Here is a 16,121-nt window from a genome sequence, read left to right as displayed (position 1 = left end):
TTTATTTTTTAATACAAATATTAGTAAACTAAAGGTTAGTAGGAGGAAATATATGTACCGCAGTGTCGCTTTTAAATAAAAGCCTGCCGCATATTGTAAGGTTGGTGCCAAGATGAGCAGCTGGTGCTTCGGCACCCTGCAATGCACAAACATGCACACGCTAGCCGACTTTGGGCGTGACAAGATGCGTGAGCAACAGCCGCTGAGTCATGCTTAGCTCACATTCTACTGAGTCGCAATTTGGTGGATCCATGTAGCAATTATACAGGCTAGCTTAGCTTTTTTCAGGTCAAGTATCATTGTATAGACGGTTAGGAATTCATCAAAAATTTGCTGATTTTGACTTGATTTGAGTGATGTTATTTTTTGCCACTGGGTGACATTTGCTGCTCATGTATTTTATTTTCATAAACCTGGCAAACATTCAATTTTCAGGTAAATTGAAGATTTTTTAGGGGTAACAAATGGACCATCTGGCCAACAACTCAGTTTGAAAATGAGTCGCTCACTGATATGCTATTTTATGGTTTGAGAAGCAAATTTATTGGCTATATTAGTATTTTTTAATGTATTCCATTATTTTAAGTCAGTTCCATGGAATCGACTCGATGATGATGAACATTATGAGTGAATTTAGCGTTTCCTTTGCTGGCTTTGGATGTTATCCTTTGCCAATGGATGACATTTGCTACCCATGATTTTTTGAACACATGGCAAGTGTTCTTTTTTTGAATCCAATTTTTCCGGACAGTTTGAAAATGAGTTGCTAAGCTCATATTCCTATGATCTGATCACTGATTTGCAATTTGATGGTTCTATGGAGCAATTTTACTGGCTAGCTTAGCATTTGTTTATTTTGAAGTTAGTTTTACTGAACATAAAAGAGGACAGGTGAACATTTAGCAATTTGCTAGCTGATTTTGCCTTGATTTGAGGGCTGTTATTTTTTTGCCACTGGATGGCGTTTGCTGCGCATGATTCTTGTCCATTTTCAAGTCTCATCTCATCTCATTAGCCGTACCGCTTATCCTCAGTAGGGTTGCGGGGGGCTGGAGCCCATCCCAGCAATCATCGGGCAGTGGGCAGGGGACACCCTGAACTGGTTGCCAGCCAATCGCAGGGCACACAGGGACAGACAACTCATTCGCTCATTCACACCTAGGGACAATTTGGACCAGCCAATTCACCTGAAATGCATGTCTTTGGAATGTGGGAGGAAACCGGAGTGCCCGGAGGAAACCCACGCAAGCACGGGGAGAACATACAAACTCCGCACAGAAAGTCTGGAGCTGGATTTGAACCCACGACAGGTTCCCATGACATGAACTGTGCCGCACAAGCGCCGCCGTGCTGCCCCCCATTTTCAAGTGCAATCCAAAATGTCTTTTGGCATCTCATGAAACAGCTGACCAGTACTTCGGTTTGAAATTGGTTGCTAGGCTCATATACTGCTGATCAACTCACTGCTTTGCAATTTGGTGGCTCAGTATAGCAAATTAACCGGCTAGCTTAGCATGTTTTTAGTTTTACTTTTGTAAAGTCAGTTTCATGGAGTAGGCGAGAGGACGATGAACATAACGAATGAATGAATTCAGCAACTTGTTAGAAACTGACTGTTGCTGTTTTTTTGGCCCTGGAAGGCATTTTCTGCTCATGATTTTGCCACAGCTGGCAAGTATTCTGTTTTAAGGTGCCTTTTTACAATTTTTGGGGCAGGAATGACTATCTTGCCAATGACACATTTCATAAAATGAGTTTCTAAGCTTATATTCTGATGATCTGCTCATTGATTTGCAATTTTGTGGTGTGATGTAGCACTTTTACAGGCTAGCTTAGCATTTTATTTCATGTTAAAGTCAGTTTGAATATACAAGAGGACGGCATACATTGTGAATTAACTCAGCAATTTGTCGATTAGGTTACTCTGGCGGGTAGCACGGTAGCGCAGTGGTTAGCGCTTGTGCGGCACAGTTCTTGTCATGGGAACCTGTCGTGGGTTCAAATCCAGCTCCAGACTTCCTGTGCGGAGTTTGTATGTTCTCCCTGTGCTTGCGTGGCACTCCGGTTTCCTCCCACGTTCCAAAAACATGCATTTCCAAATTGTCCCTAGGTGTGAATGAGCGAATGAGTTGTCTGTCCCTGTGTGCCCTGCGATTGGCTGGCAACCAGTTCAGGGTGTCCACTGCCCACTGCCCGGAGATGGCTGGGATGGGCCCCCGCGACCCTAATGAGGATAAGCGGTACTGCTAATGAGATGAGATGAGGTTACTTTGGCTTTTTTTGAATGCTGATATTTTTTTGCCACTGGATGGCAATTCATGCTCATGATTTTGCCGAACACCTGGTGAGTGTTACGTTTTTAGGTGCTATTCAAAATGTTAGGGGCAGGAACAACTAGCTGGCCAATAAAACATTATAAAAATGAGTTGCTACACTTATATTCTGATGATCTGCTCATTGATTTGTATTTTTGTGGTGTGATGTAGCAATTTTACAGGCTAGCTTAGCATTTTATTTTATTTTATTTTTATTTATTTTTTTTATTTTATTTGCATTTTATGGTCCAACACCTGGCAGGCGTTACATATTAAGTAAGTTGCAATCTTTTGGCAACATCTGTCCACCGGCACGGCTCGAAAATGATTTGTTAGCGTTAGCATCATCATCTGACTCGCTTGGCAGAGAAGAGTGAGGGGAATTGAGACGGGGGGGTGTCTGTCGGGGGCTGTAAATACTTGATGAGATATGATAGCGCAGCATAAACACTGGCACTCCACCACAGGCCATCAAGTGCGTGTGTGTTTTGGGTGTGCTACTCCGTAATGAAAGAAACAAACATGGCGTATATCTCCCAATACCCCCCGGTGACAGCAAGGCTAGAGGCCCGCTAGGTCCTGCCATGCCGCCGTGCTGCTCGCTTGCTAATGATTGGCTGCGGGCGGCCGTGCACTTCCACGGCTGACATGGTCAGACGAGTCCACCCCTGCCCCCGAATAGAGGTAAGATCGGGCTTAAAAAATCCAGCCCGGTGCGGCCAGTGGGTATTAAAGGCCAACAGATAAACTTGAGTTGAGGGACCGAGCCCAAAGCAAACCAGAATTTTCACATTATATTTGTGAGGATTAGGAAGGAGAAAGGAAGGGGTATTTTGTCCCACTCCGCTCACCGCTTCTCTGTGTTTGACAGTTCCGCCAAAAAGCCTGCACGCTGTGTTGCGCGAATCCTCCACAAAGACAAAGAAAATTAGAACAAATAACAAGTGGATAAAATAATTTTAAAAAGGCAGTGAGAGAGAAGCCTGGCCAGAACCCCTAACAAGTGATTGAAGTTTTAGGCACGACCTGACCAGAATTCTGAGCTGGATTCTAGCCCGGTTGAGGCTTAGGCCTATGATCTTACTCCTTACCCAAAACGACCCCTTGTGCATGCTTACCTTGCACACCCTCAAACCACTCGCTTGGCTACAGCAGTGGTTGGTAACAACCAGGCCGTGGACAGATATTGGCCCATGGTTCAATTGAAACCGGGCCACACAGAGAGAAAAAAGTTACTTATATCATACAAGCATTATGGACTGGTGTTGCCAGGCATTCTACTTGGTAGAGGTTGTCAGGGCTATGGTATGATAAAAAAGCACCAGGGAGCAACAAGAGAGCACCATGCCACTCCAGAGGCTCTTGTACACAAAATCTCATGTTTATGGATTTTGTTGGTATTTATTGTGGGTGCCTTGACACCAAACCTAGCTAAAGACACTTGCAAAAGGCTTAAGTAGAACTCTGTCAATTTTCACAAAAATCGCTTCAGAGGTTTGGGAGCCTAAAGATCACATACACATACACACATATACTTAAAAATCTGTGAGGTTTTAGAGGGATTAAACACAGTATGTGAGCAGAGGTTGATCATCCGAAAACTACCGCTGCCCACATTTGATCAACGTTGAATCAAACCTGGATAAAGACCCTGGCTGAACTCATTCCCATAATGCTTCATTACAACGTTGTTAAAAGTGGCACCATTATGATGAGATAAAATTAAACGCCTTTTCCCATTTCATCCAGATCCGTAGTGGTCTTGTGAGAGCACAGTGGATTTAGGATTTTTGTTACTATTATTAATATTGTCCAGACAAATATTGGTCCGTGGTACAGAAAGGTTTGCCGACCACGTGGCTACAGCCAATGACAAAGCTTGTTTGTTTTGGTTGTTGTCTGTTTTTGAACTCAGTTTTTCAGTAAAATGATTAGACTGCATTAGACTAGTGTTTTGTCATAAGACATGGTTTGGTGTGTTGCAGAAAAAGGCACAATTTAAATGTATGTTCCTTATTTTTTTTTTTCAAGAAACTCATTAAATTGAAAAAATATGTTGTTCTGTTAAATACAGTATGTATTTATGCTAATCTTAAGTATATTTCTCGCTTTTTCCCCTAAGTGCTTCTCATCAAAAACATGTTGAAATTTGCACGTGGCCCAGACTATCCCAGAATTCAAAGTAGCCCAGGGCACAAAGGCACTTTTATTCTGCTGGCCTGACCTCGGCACCGCCCGTTTGCCGACAAAACTCAGCGATGTTCTGATATTTGCAGAAAATTTCTCAATAAGTCAGGTGACCAAACAGGAAGTGCTACACGAAGCATATTTAGAGGGCGCTAAAGGGTCAATGAAAAAGTGAGCATTACCTTTCCGACATACTGCATGTCGTTGCCGGTGTACTCCTCCAGCAGAAAGAACTGGTTCCACATCCAGCCCCGTTTGGAGCGCCGGAGCGGGCCACCGAGAGCCGAGGGGCCGCTGAGCCCTGCCCACGGCTTGCGTCCCGCCCCCACGGCCGATCTCCGTCCCGTGGCTGTCAACGCTTCCATCTGGACAACGGCCCACAACACCATCAACACATGCAGGGTCTCCATGGCAACTGCCTCCACCTGGCCACGCCCCTCCTCCCTCCCTGTTTTGACTGCGGAGTTTGTCGAGTCAAAGTTTGGAGGTCATTCTAGATGGAAATCAGGAGCTCAGCCTTTGTGCGCACCTGCGAACAGGAAATGAAAAGAAAAAGTGAAATGATACAATCGAGACACTGATGACAGGAAAAACAAGTGCCCGGAGGAAACCCACACAAGCATGGGGAGAGCATGCAAACTCCACACAGGAAGACCGGTAGCTAGATTTGAACGCATGACCTCAGAACTGTGCCGCGGACGCACTAACCGCTCATCGGTCGTGCCGCCCCGTGAGTCAGGAAAAATAAAATATCCAAATCAAACAATCCAAAAACTAATGACAGAAAATAAAAAGAAAGGGAAAATTGAGACAAGAGAGTTGAAACATAAATAAAACAATCAAGACAAGGACGAAAAAGACTATTGTTTAAAAACATAAAACAATGTAAAAACAAAAGAAAATCTGAAACAAAACATCTGAGACACATATGTCAGGGAGTAACAAAAAGCTGAAACAAAAAAAAAATCGAGAAACTGATGACAGGGAGTCAAGTAAAGAAAAAAAATTGAAAGGTAACCCTTTAGATACCAATTATGGGAAGTAAAAAATTGTATTAAAACAATCAAGACACATGACAGAAAGTAAAAAGAAGAACGATGAAACCAAAACAATTGAGGGAATGAATACAGGTAGTCAAGAAAGCTGAAATTAAACAATCGAGACACGTGACAGGAAGTAAAATAAAATGAAACTTGAAACAAAACAAAAATATAGACACCAAATACAGGTACCGGTAGTCAAAAAATTGAAACAGAACAATGAAGGAAATAAAAAATGAAACACAACAATTGAGACATATATAACAGGAAGTTGATCCAAAAAAAAAAGAAACAAAACTATTGAGACACTAATGAAAGGTAGTCAAAAAGAAAAATTAAACAATCTAGACCAGGGGTCTCCAGTGTGGTGCCCCCTGAGGACAGCTGAGGTGCCTGCGAAGCTTTTCTGAAAATAGCTTACCAGAGCTAGGTCATTGCGATTTTCTCGTAAAATATTTTATTTAATGGTTGACTGAGTCTATTCAATCCCTTCCTTGAATAATTAACCTGGTAATAACATAGTAACAACATAATATTTACATAAGACATTGACATGCATATCAAATGTGATGCCTTTTGGGCTAGTTAGTTGAATAAAAGTTGCTCTCAGCTTGAAAATGGTTTGAGACCCCTGATCCTGACATTGACAAGAAGTAAAAAAATGAAACAATGAAACAAAACAATCGAGACATAAAACTGAAGGCCTTTATGTGGCGTGGCCTAGTCAGCTTTTGGAACAACAGCAAATCAAGCTGGGTGATCCGGATTGAAATCCGGAAACGCAGTCTGGCTTGAGGCATCTGACAGGTTTTTTTTTTTCGTTTTTTGACGGACAGTTTAAGGTACTGCCCCCCTGGCGATAACCAGATTACAAAAGGCATGCTTGGATCTACACGGGTGCGTTTCCGTTTTATCTGCGTTGAGTCTGAGAATCGGTGCATAATGGAGTGGCGGCTGCCTTTCTGAGGCGGTTGTGCAATCTAGGGGGGAGAGGGGTGCATATCAGTTTGTAAGCGAGCTGTTATCTCCTGCAAAAGTACGAACACGGTAACGTCAAGCTCATTTTAGTACTTGAAGATAGCGCCTGACTGCAAACTAACAGGAAGTGGGGATGGGGGGTGAAGAGTTAGTGGTGTGCACCGTGGGATGCAAGAAGTGAAGGAAATCATCAGATTAAGTGTTTTTATTTTTTTTATTTTACTATTTTGCTCATGCAATCCCGCAATCCACTAGGGGGGGTAGTCGTGGGTGGTAGCCCTTGCATTCTGGGAAACGAAGAAGATAAGAAGGTGTCAAATTATATTTGGTCTTTATATTTCTCATTTTTATTTTCCCAGTTTGGGACAAGGGCAATCAGCCAGTCCACTAGGGGGCAGTTGTCAATGGTGCTGACCCTTGCATTTTAGGAAACAAAAAGGCTTAGAATATATTGCGTCTTTTTATTTCTCGTTTTATTTTGCCAGTTTGGGACAAAAGCATTCAGCGAGTCTACTAGGGGACAGCAGTGAAGAGGGGAGGAAGCGGGTGTACCCTCGCACTGTGTTGCATTCTGGGAAAGGAAGAAGACACAAGGAAGATAAAGAAAGTCATCAGAGTATATTGGCTCTTATCATTTCTCTGTTTTATTTTCCCAGTTTGGTACGAATGCATTGCCCCAGTCTACTAGGGGCCAGGGCTGAGGGAGTAAGTCACCCCTTGAGACAAAGTGCATTCTGGGAGATGAAGAAGAAGCTGGGAAGACAAAAGAAGTTATGAGGCAGTTTTTCCTATTTTTTTTCTATTTTTATTTTCTCAGTTTGGGAATAATGATATCCCCCATTCCACCAGGGAGCAGTGATCAAGGGGGTGACCCCGATGGCGCAGTGCGTTTTGGGAAACAACGAAGACAAAAGGAAGAAAAATAAAGCTGTCAGACTATTTTTGTTCTTTTTATTTCTGGTTTTTATTTTCCCAGTTTGGGAGGGAGGTAATCAGGCAGTCCACTAAGGAGCATCAATAAATAGGGGATGTACTCTCACAATGTGTTGCATTCTGAAAAATGAAGAAGACACTGGGAAGATAAAGGAATATTTTGGGTCTTTTTATTTTTTCGTTTTTATTTTCCCAGTTTGGGACGAAGGCAGTCAGTCGAAAAGGGGGCAGTGTCAAGTGTGTTGACCCCTGCAGCACAATGCATTTTGGGAAACGAAGACAAATGGAAGACAAAAGAACGATACGAACGAAGCGAGTCGACCTGGACGACAAAGCACGAATCCGAAGGGAAGGCAGGAAATGGACCGAGAAAAACAGGCCAAGGAGGTTGAGGGGGCGGGGCCTGATGATGTCATTGTCACTTCTTTATTAAAAGTAGGCACTTGCAGTCGTTGAAACAAACACAAAAGATTTTTGGACCCTGAAGGACTATGTGACTAAAAGTAGTGTGATAATGAGATAAAATGAAATGCCTTTTTGTATGTCATCTATATCCATGGTGGTCTAGTGCGAGAGTCAGTGATTTGGGACTCTAGATTGGCACTTCAGCGCCGTCCAAGTAGTACCTTTGAGCTTTTTTAAAAATTCCTCGTAAACGGGAAAAGACAAAGGAGGGAAATGGATATATTTTTTATTCTGGTTTGTGGTTGAGGACACACACAAATCAAACATTCTTAATGCTTTTCAGGGCAGTAACAATTTTTTAATAAATAATAAATGAGCAGTTTTTATTTTATGTGTATCCCTTTTATATTTTGATTTCTGAAAGGCTCATATTAAGGCTTTTGAGCAGATTTAAACATTTTAATTTGGTTTTCTTTTTGTAGTTGGTCTTTCGACCTTTTCTTTTTTCGTTTTTGGCTGAAACCTGGACTAGTGGTTATGATTTAGCACTTTCACTGATACAAGTCGTGTATGGTTCCATTGCATCTAATATGTGGTCTGTGACATTTTTCAACTGATTAATCATTGCATAAATTTGGTAATACTGTACACTACTTGTTTTTAATGAAAAATATGTGGCAGGGGGGAAATACATATGTTACTGTATGTAACCCCCACGTGTTTATAATTAGAAATCTGGTTACAATTTTCCTCCGCCTAGACTTTGCGAATAGTTATAATAGGAATTGAACCAGGGTCATGGTGGTGAAAGCATTAGATTCTAACCACTGGACTACCAATGGTTTTCAATCGGTTATAATGTAATTTCCTTTCTCAACTCAATCGCCACTTCCACTTTTCCTTCCCCTTATCACTAACTTTTCTGGAACACATTTTTATGGGAGAAAGAGGAAATAAAACGCACAAAATTACAACGAAATAAGATATTTTCCCACTCAAACTCAATTGGACAGCCCCGAAAGGCTGAACAGGAAGTAGATATTGAGCTTTATCTTTATCTAAAGTGTAATTGATCCTTTGTGTTTTTCTTCTGTTTTTTTTTGCAATCAGGCGTTATCTTCGAGTACTAAAATGCATTATTTTGCAAGGGCAAAGGCCTGCGACCTACTAAAAATTTTGTGTTTGTGTTTGTGACCCACCTTTGGGTCCTGACCTACCAATTGAGACTCGTCCAGATGACATATGATAAGGCAGTAGATTTGTATATAATTAACCCCCTTTCTAGTCACAGTACCAGAGACAAATATTAATGTTGTCATGTGCTTCATTTGTAACAATGACAATAAAATTTATTCTTCTATTTTTTTAGCAATGTAAGGGACAGATGTACTGTCATTGTAATATGTGAAATGCACATTAACAATAACATTTGTCTCCGATACAGACAAAGGATAGTGTGATAATGAAAATCCAATGCCTTTTAATTTGTCATATTTATTACTGGTGGTCCAGTGGTTTGACTTCGGAGCTCTTATTGCCATGGTCCATGTTCAAATCCCATTGCAGAACGTTTTTGATAATTTGGTAAAACCTCGTGTCTAAAGAGCTCCCATACTTTGTTTCCTTTTTTAAGTAAAATGCATGTTATACATGAATAAATACAGTATTTATTCATTTATTTCACAAATGTTGAGTTTGTGATTGAAAATTTCTCTTTGGAGGACATAGACGACATTGTGGACGTCCTGTCCTGTTCTGTCCTCTCCTGTCAAAGCAGCGTCAGCAGTGCTCCATCCATTACTGTCCCCGTCAGTGCCCTCCTTTCCCCTTATGAAGCAAATTGAAGCTGCTTTTTTTTCCTGCCTTGCACTTTATAGTCCCCTTCTTTCCTTTCCTGCTTTGCTTGCATAGGCCAAAGCTGATCTGCATGACGGCTCAAGTTGGCTCGAAAGCTCTTCGCTTTGCATGTGTCCTCTGCCGGGATCAGCACTCGCTGAGGGAATTTAAGAAAAGAAAAGGAGAGGAGACAAGATGGAGGTCACGCCGATGCAAACGAGCAGGTGCTGTAACACCGCCAGTAGAAGGACGCACGCCAAACCCCGAAACCCAAATTACCTCCAACAAATCCAATTTTGGACGCTGATCACAAAGTCACCGCTAACGTCGAATTTAAAGACGAGGAAAAAAAATAAAGAAACTAAAAATATCGAGACAATGATGACGAAAATGTGAAAAAAGAGACATTGAAACGAGACATTCGAGACACTGATGATAACAATTGGAAAGAAAGAAAAATTCAAGAGACTGATGACAGGAAGTCAAAAACAGAGAACAGATAAATTGAAATGAAACAATGAAGACACTGGTGGCAAGAAGCAAGAATATTTAAATCAATAAACTAAATTTAAAAGAGCAAGTAAAAAAAGGAAGAAAAATAAAAACAAAACGAGCGACCATTAACATGGTGCGATAAGAAAAGCAAAATTGAAATGAATGAAATTGAGGATAAGCAGGTCAGGAAATGGATTGGTGTAATGAAAAAATTGAGACTGATGACAGGAAGTCGAAAAAGAAAAAATTGAAAAGAAACCATTGAGACACTGGTGGTAGGAAGTTAAAAGAAAAAAAAAAAGAAAAAAACAACTGAGACACTAGTGAATGAAAGTCGAAAAAATAGAAATTGAAATGTAACAGTCATTGAACAGTGAAACAGTCCACATTGATGGCAAAAAGTAAGAAAAAGGAAAATTTGAAATTAGAAAAAAAAACTAAAGAGAGCAGATAAAAAAGAAGAAAAAAATAAAACAAGACTCCAATGAATTGGAGTAAAAAAAAGGAAAATTGAAATTAAAGGAAACTATGGATGAGCAAGTCGGGAAATGGATAGGTAAAATTAAAAAAAAGGAGACAGCGATGACAGCAAGAAAAACAAAGGAAAATTTAATTGAAACGAAACAACCAAGACATCAGTGACAGGAAGTCGGGGAAAAATAGTCAGAAGAACAGAAACGAAACAGATGACAGATGTGAAAAATAATTAAAACAAAACAAGACACTGACAGATAATCATGAATAAAAAAGAGAACATGGAAACGAAACTATCAAGACGCTGATGACAGGAAGTCATTCGAGACATTCATGATAGAAAGTCAGAAGCAAAAAAAGTGAAACGAAACAGTCAAGACACTGATCGCAGGAAGAAAAAAAAATTTAAACGAGACAACTTATAAGAGAGAGTAAAACAATACGAAAACGATACCGATCACATGGAGTCACATAAAAATACAAATAAAAATAAATAAAGAATAAATCTGAAGACAGTGATTCTGGAAAATTTAAACAAAACAGTCGAGACATTGATGGCAGGATGTAAAACAAAGACACTGACAGGGAATTGAGAATAAAAAAGGAAACATTGAAACAAAACAATCAAGAGACCGATGACCGGGAGTCAAGAAAAAAGAAAACTGAAACGACACAATCGACACTAATGACAGAAAGGTAAAAAAAGATAAATCAAAACAACATGCTGATAACATGAAGTCAAGTAGAGAAGAATTAAAACGAAACAGTCGAGACACTGATCAGATGTAGTAAAAAAATGAAACAAAACAATCACACACTGACGGCACGGAGTGAAAATTGAAAGAAAAAGAAGAACAATTGAAACTGAAAAAATAAAATCTTTGACAATCCAATTGCTCACTAATCATTTTAATGTACTGCTGTATTTTCTGCTAATATTTTTTTTCCATTTTTTAAATAACTGGCTGATGTTTTTTTATTTTATTTTTATACTGTGTCTCACTAAAAATCCACAATCAGCTATTTTGGGTAACTGATTCCTTTTGCTTGGAGTTGTCTCGTTATATCAACTGCTACGTTTTCGATTCTCTGTACCACAGTGTAATGAGCCAGGCAAATATTGACAAACTCCCGCTTCTTCAAAGGACACATTTTCCCGACCATTTTCATTACAGTCTTTAATGAATTCCCCCTCCGTGAATGGTTTGCAGTGCTTCGCGATCAGCGTCGTGACCTCGTGGCTTCCCTTTGAAGAATTTTCATCTGAATGGCAGGTCTCGTAAAAAAGCGTTGTTGTGCCGTTAAAACAGCTTCCAACTGCTTCACCTTTTTAAAGCATTTATTTCCAGCTAGCTTGTTGTCAGTATGCCTCGTCTGGCACTGGCTGTGCCTCTTGATATGATATTCTATGAAAACTGCCATTCACTTGAAAAAATTATGCAGATTAAGTTGTTTTGGATTTCAGTGAAAAAATACTCTAATTTTCACTTGACCTGGAAGCGCTGGCCCTCACAGTCAACTTTCCTTTTTTATTTACAGTTGCCAAATCGGAAATGACGTAGCACGGCGGCTGGGTGGTTAGTGCGCATCCCCACGGTGCACAGGTTCAGGGTTCAAGTTCAGCTACCTTAACCTCCCCATGTGGAGTTTGCATGTTCTTCCGGGTACTCCGGTTTCCTTCCACGTTTGCAAAAAAATGCATGTCAGGTTAATTGGCCGGTCAAAATTGTCCCTACATGTCAATGAGCGAGTGAGTTGTCTGTCTCTGTGTGCCCTGCGACTGGCTGGCAACCGGTTCAGGGCATCCCCTGGCCACTGCATCAAGATGACTGGGATGGGCTCCAGAACCCCCGAGACCCTACTAAGGATAACCGATGCAGATGATGGATGTATGGATGTATGGCAGTATGGATGTATGGATGTATGTATGTATGTATGTATGGATGGATGGATGGATGGATGGATGGATGGATGGATGGATGGATGGATGGATGGATGGATGGATGGATGGATGGATGGATGGATGTTGGAAAAACAAAGGGCAAGGTGGCCAAATGGCTACTCCCAAAATGATGAGTTCTTTATTTTTCTGTACAAATTTGTTTTACACTGTGGTCAACATTACTGGTGAGCCTCATATTACTAATATAAGGAGAAAGACCGTGGGCCAGTATAAATTTGATCACAGGCCGTTTCTGGCCCCCAGGCCTGACCTTGGACATGCCTCATTCAATCAATGCCGTCAAGCTAACTCCAACAATTACCTTCGACTTCGAAGAATATAAACCTCAAACGAGGAAGTAAATTCTCCTAAATGTTAATTCAAGTCGCATTTTAGGATAAACCAAACAATTTCCCCTGATACGATTCATCGATTAAACGACAAAAATGGTGACGGAAAAAGTCGTTTTTGGGCAAACTAGACTCGGGCAGTGGGAAACAAAAGGGAGACGACGACTTGATGAATTGACTTCATTGAAGACGTCAGTCGGGGGAGTTATCGATTAGCTGTTGAGTCTCGACGGGTTGCGAAATACCAGAAGATCCCTGAGGAGGGTGCTCGCATTTAATTCGACCCCTTTTCACCCCCACGACCCTTTTATGGATTTCTTCATAATGTCAACGCGGAAAACGTAAAAGACTGTCGCTGCTGCCTCTGTGTCACCAATGACCATTCGCTCACTTCATTTATTTAATTTTATTTTTAAATCAGGGATGACAAACTAAATTTAAGTCTGGAGCCGGGTCCAGATTTTATGTTCTGACGTGTGCTGGATCAGTAAAAGAATGTCAACTCCAAATTTGTCGCTTTTTTTCAGTATCATGATTTATCATTGGCCCTATATTAGTGAATTACCCTACATCAGGGGTCTTAAACTCAAATCACTTGAGGGCCGCTGAAACTAGGGGCTGGGTTAGTTTGGGCCGAAATGGATTTTCCACGAGAAAACGTCTACTTAGAAAGAATCCACTGTTCTCAAATATATATATATTTTTTTCACAAAATTCTACATAAATTAGGATCTAAAAACAATAACAAATGTGATAATAAACCAATCAGTAATAAATGAATCCACAATTTGCGTTGGCTGCATTTCTATCAAAGGGAAAGTGTGTATTATTTGACCACTAGATGTCGCTTTATTGTGCTGTGCAACCAAAAAACGAGTGATTAAAGGAAAGAAGACTACAGAGACTTAAAATGGTCAAACAACAACGTTTTTGGCCAGTGTTTGGCAAAGAAAGAAAAAAAGAAGAAAAAAAACAAGAAAAAAAGGAATTTAAAAAGGCAAAAAAAGAAAGAAAAGAGATGGGGGAAACGGTAAGATGAAAAATAGAAAGAAAGAAAAAAAAGGCAAGAAAAAGAGAAAAAAAGACAACTACAAAAAGCCAGGAAAAACAAGTAAAAAAAGAGAACGCAAAAAGGACGGCTTTGGGGGTACCTGTAGCAGCAAGAAGGGTGACCATGATGTCAGCTCCTTTTAAGTGAGGCTTATGTTATGTCAAATAAATGCACATTTCTTTAACAATGAATATTTTAAAACATGGACATTTATTTCATAGTTCGAGTATTTTTGCCCATTTTTTCAACAGTGTTTGTTATTTTAAAGAGTTATTATTTTCCCCACCAGGAGGGGCTTAATTATACACAACGTTCCTTTAAACTTTAATATCAAGGCTGGCGCCTCAAACTATAATCCCGCAATTGGCTCCCGAGGCGTGAGTTTGAGACCCCTGCCCTAGATAGTATAATCACGGATGACAAAGGGTCTTTTTTTAAACACATTTATACACAAACAATGGGGGAGGGGGGTATATTTTCTTGTTCGGCAATTTATGTGATTACTGCTTTATTTCAACTGTTGAGTTTTACACTGGAACAAACTAACCACGCTGTATTAACTCAACAGTGCCCTTTAGTGGCCAGAGCAAGCAAAAGTCATTACTCAATAGAAATAACTAGGAGACTCGCTTGTTTTTTTGACGTGCTAAGAAATTTTTGGGCTGGCCGATGTTCCTTCATACTCCTCGCAACGTTCTACAAATCGCTGATAATAAGCAAAAACGTATGAACTATCATGTAAACATGCATTTTTTTAAAGATACTTGGCGGTTGAAAAATTTACATTTATATGACATGAGACACAGAGAGGGAGCTGACATGATTGGCGGCCATCTTGCTGACAAAGCTACCCTCAAAACCTTTTTTCTTCTTTCCTGTCTTTTGCAGTTTTATTTTTAATTATTTTCACAGAAAAAAATGAAACATTGGGAAGGTTTTAAAAATGTCCCACTGTAAGATATTTTTGTCCGTTTTAAGCATTGTTTTTGTTAGTTATATTTTTCTCTCTTCCTTTTCTTTCTTTTTCCTTTGTTTTTTTTTCTCTTTTCTTTTCACCATTTTTCCAACTTTTTTTCATTTTAATCTTTTATTATTTTTCTTTCCTTTACCCTTTTTTCATTTTTTCTTCTTTGTTTTCTTTGCTTTTTTCTTTTCCTTTCCCTTTTCCCATTTTTCTTTTTGTTTTTTCATATTCTCTCCTTTTTACAATTTTTCTTTCATTGCCAAATGCTAGGCGAAAAAGTGTGGGAAACCAATTGCGTGTGTTGATCACTTTGAGTCTCTGCAGTTAGTATTCTTTCTTGTGTTTTTTAGCACTTGTTGCACAACACATCTAGTGGTCAAATATTACACACTGTGCCTTTAATCAATACTTTCTTTACTACCAAGATGTGCTTAATAATACACTGTCTCTTCAACATATAGCAGTCCTTCTGGAAGAAATATGTTCAATTGATTGAATGGAAACAAGTCTGCTTGTTAGCACTTGCCCCTTGACCACATTTGTCAAAGCCCGACGGCCATCTTGTCAACCACTCCAATCATTCTCCTGACAAGTCACAAGGAAAGTCGTCACGATCGCTACTCGATAATAAAAGAAAAAAACTCGTAAAAATGTCAAAGATGATTAGGGAGGCGCCAGGGCAAGTGTGGCCCCGTGGTGGACACAAAATGGCTACCGTGGTGCGTTTGCTCCTAAGCAACTACAAGTGTTAATGTCTGGCCGGGTGACTTTTTCCCGTAAATCCCAGACCACAAGTTGCTACTGATTTTTGATGATTTTTTTATGTAGTGGTGGCAAAACTTGTTCTCTTCTATAACTTTGTCATGTGCGCAACCGATGGAAGAGCTTAGGATCAGTCACATGGCTCAGCATGTGTCTATTGTGATTGTACAGGCTTCTGAATTTTAGTCAGTACATAACATTTTGTTTTGTTCTGAGAATATTTATGTCACACTACTGCGTATATGTCAATGCAAAATATTATTACTATTATTAAGTATTGAAAGCTGCAAAAATAGTCCACAAACACATGTATTAATTGTGGCACAGTGTGTTACTTTTCTGCACTAGACATTTTCCGTTTTTTTTAAGGAATTGGAAGAAATGGATGT

At 40.0% G+C, this 16,121-nt stretch overlaps 1 protein-coding gene across 1 annotated transcript in view; it reads right to left on the bottom strand.

The window, feature by feature from the left end:
- The window catches only part of LOC148348264 (cadherin-6-like), a 67,467-nt gene that overhangs the window by 28,679 nt on the left and 22,667 nt on the right, over nucleotides 1-16,121 (bottom strand). Inside the window, exon 2 of the mRNA XM_088321890.1 lies at nucleotides 4,685-5,031. Coding sequence (XP_088178016.1) covers nucleotides 4,685-4,912 — 228 coding nt within the window. The 5' untranslated portion in view covers nucleotides 4,913-5,031. The remainder of the gene's footprint in view (nucleotides 1-4,684; nucleotides 5,032-16,121) is intronic.

Source organism: Urocampus carinirostris, chromosome 18, assembly GCF_059441175.1.
Source record: "Urocampus carinirostris isolate Australia breed hairy pipefish chromosome 18, RoL_Ucar_1.0, whole genome shotgun sequence".
Classification (NCBI taxonomy): Eukaryota; Metazoa; Chordata; class Actinopteri; order Syngnathiformes; family Syngnathidae; genus Urocampus; species Urocampus carinirostris.
The sequence above is the reverse complement of the archived record's forward strand: the minus strand, read 5'-3'. Positions and strand labels throughout refer to the sequence as shown.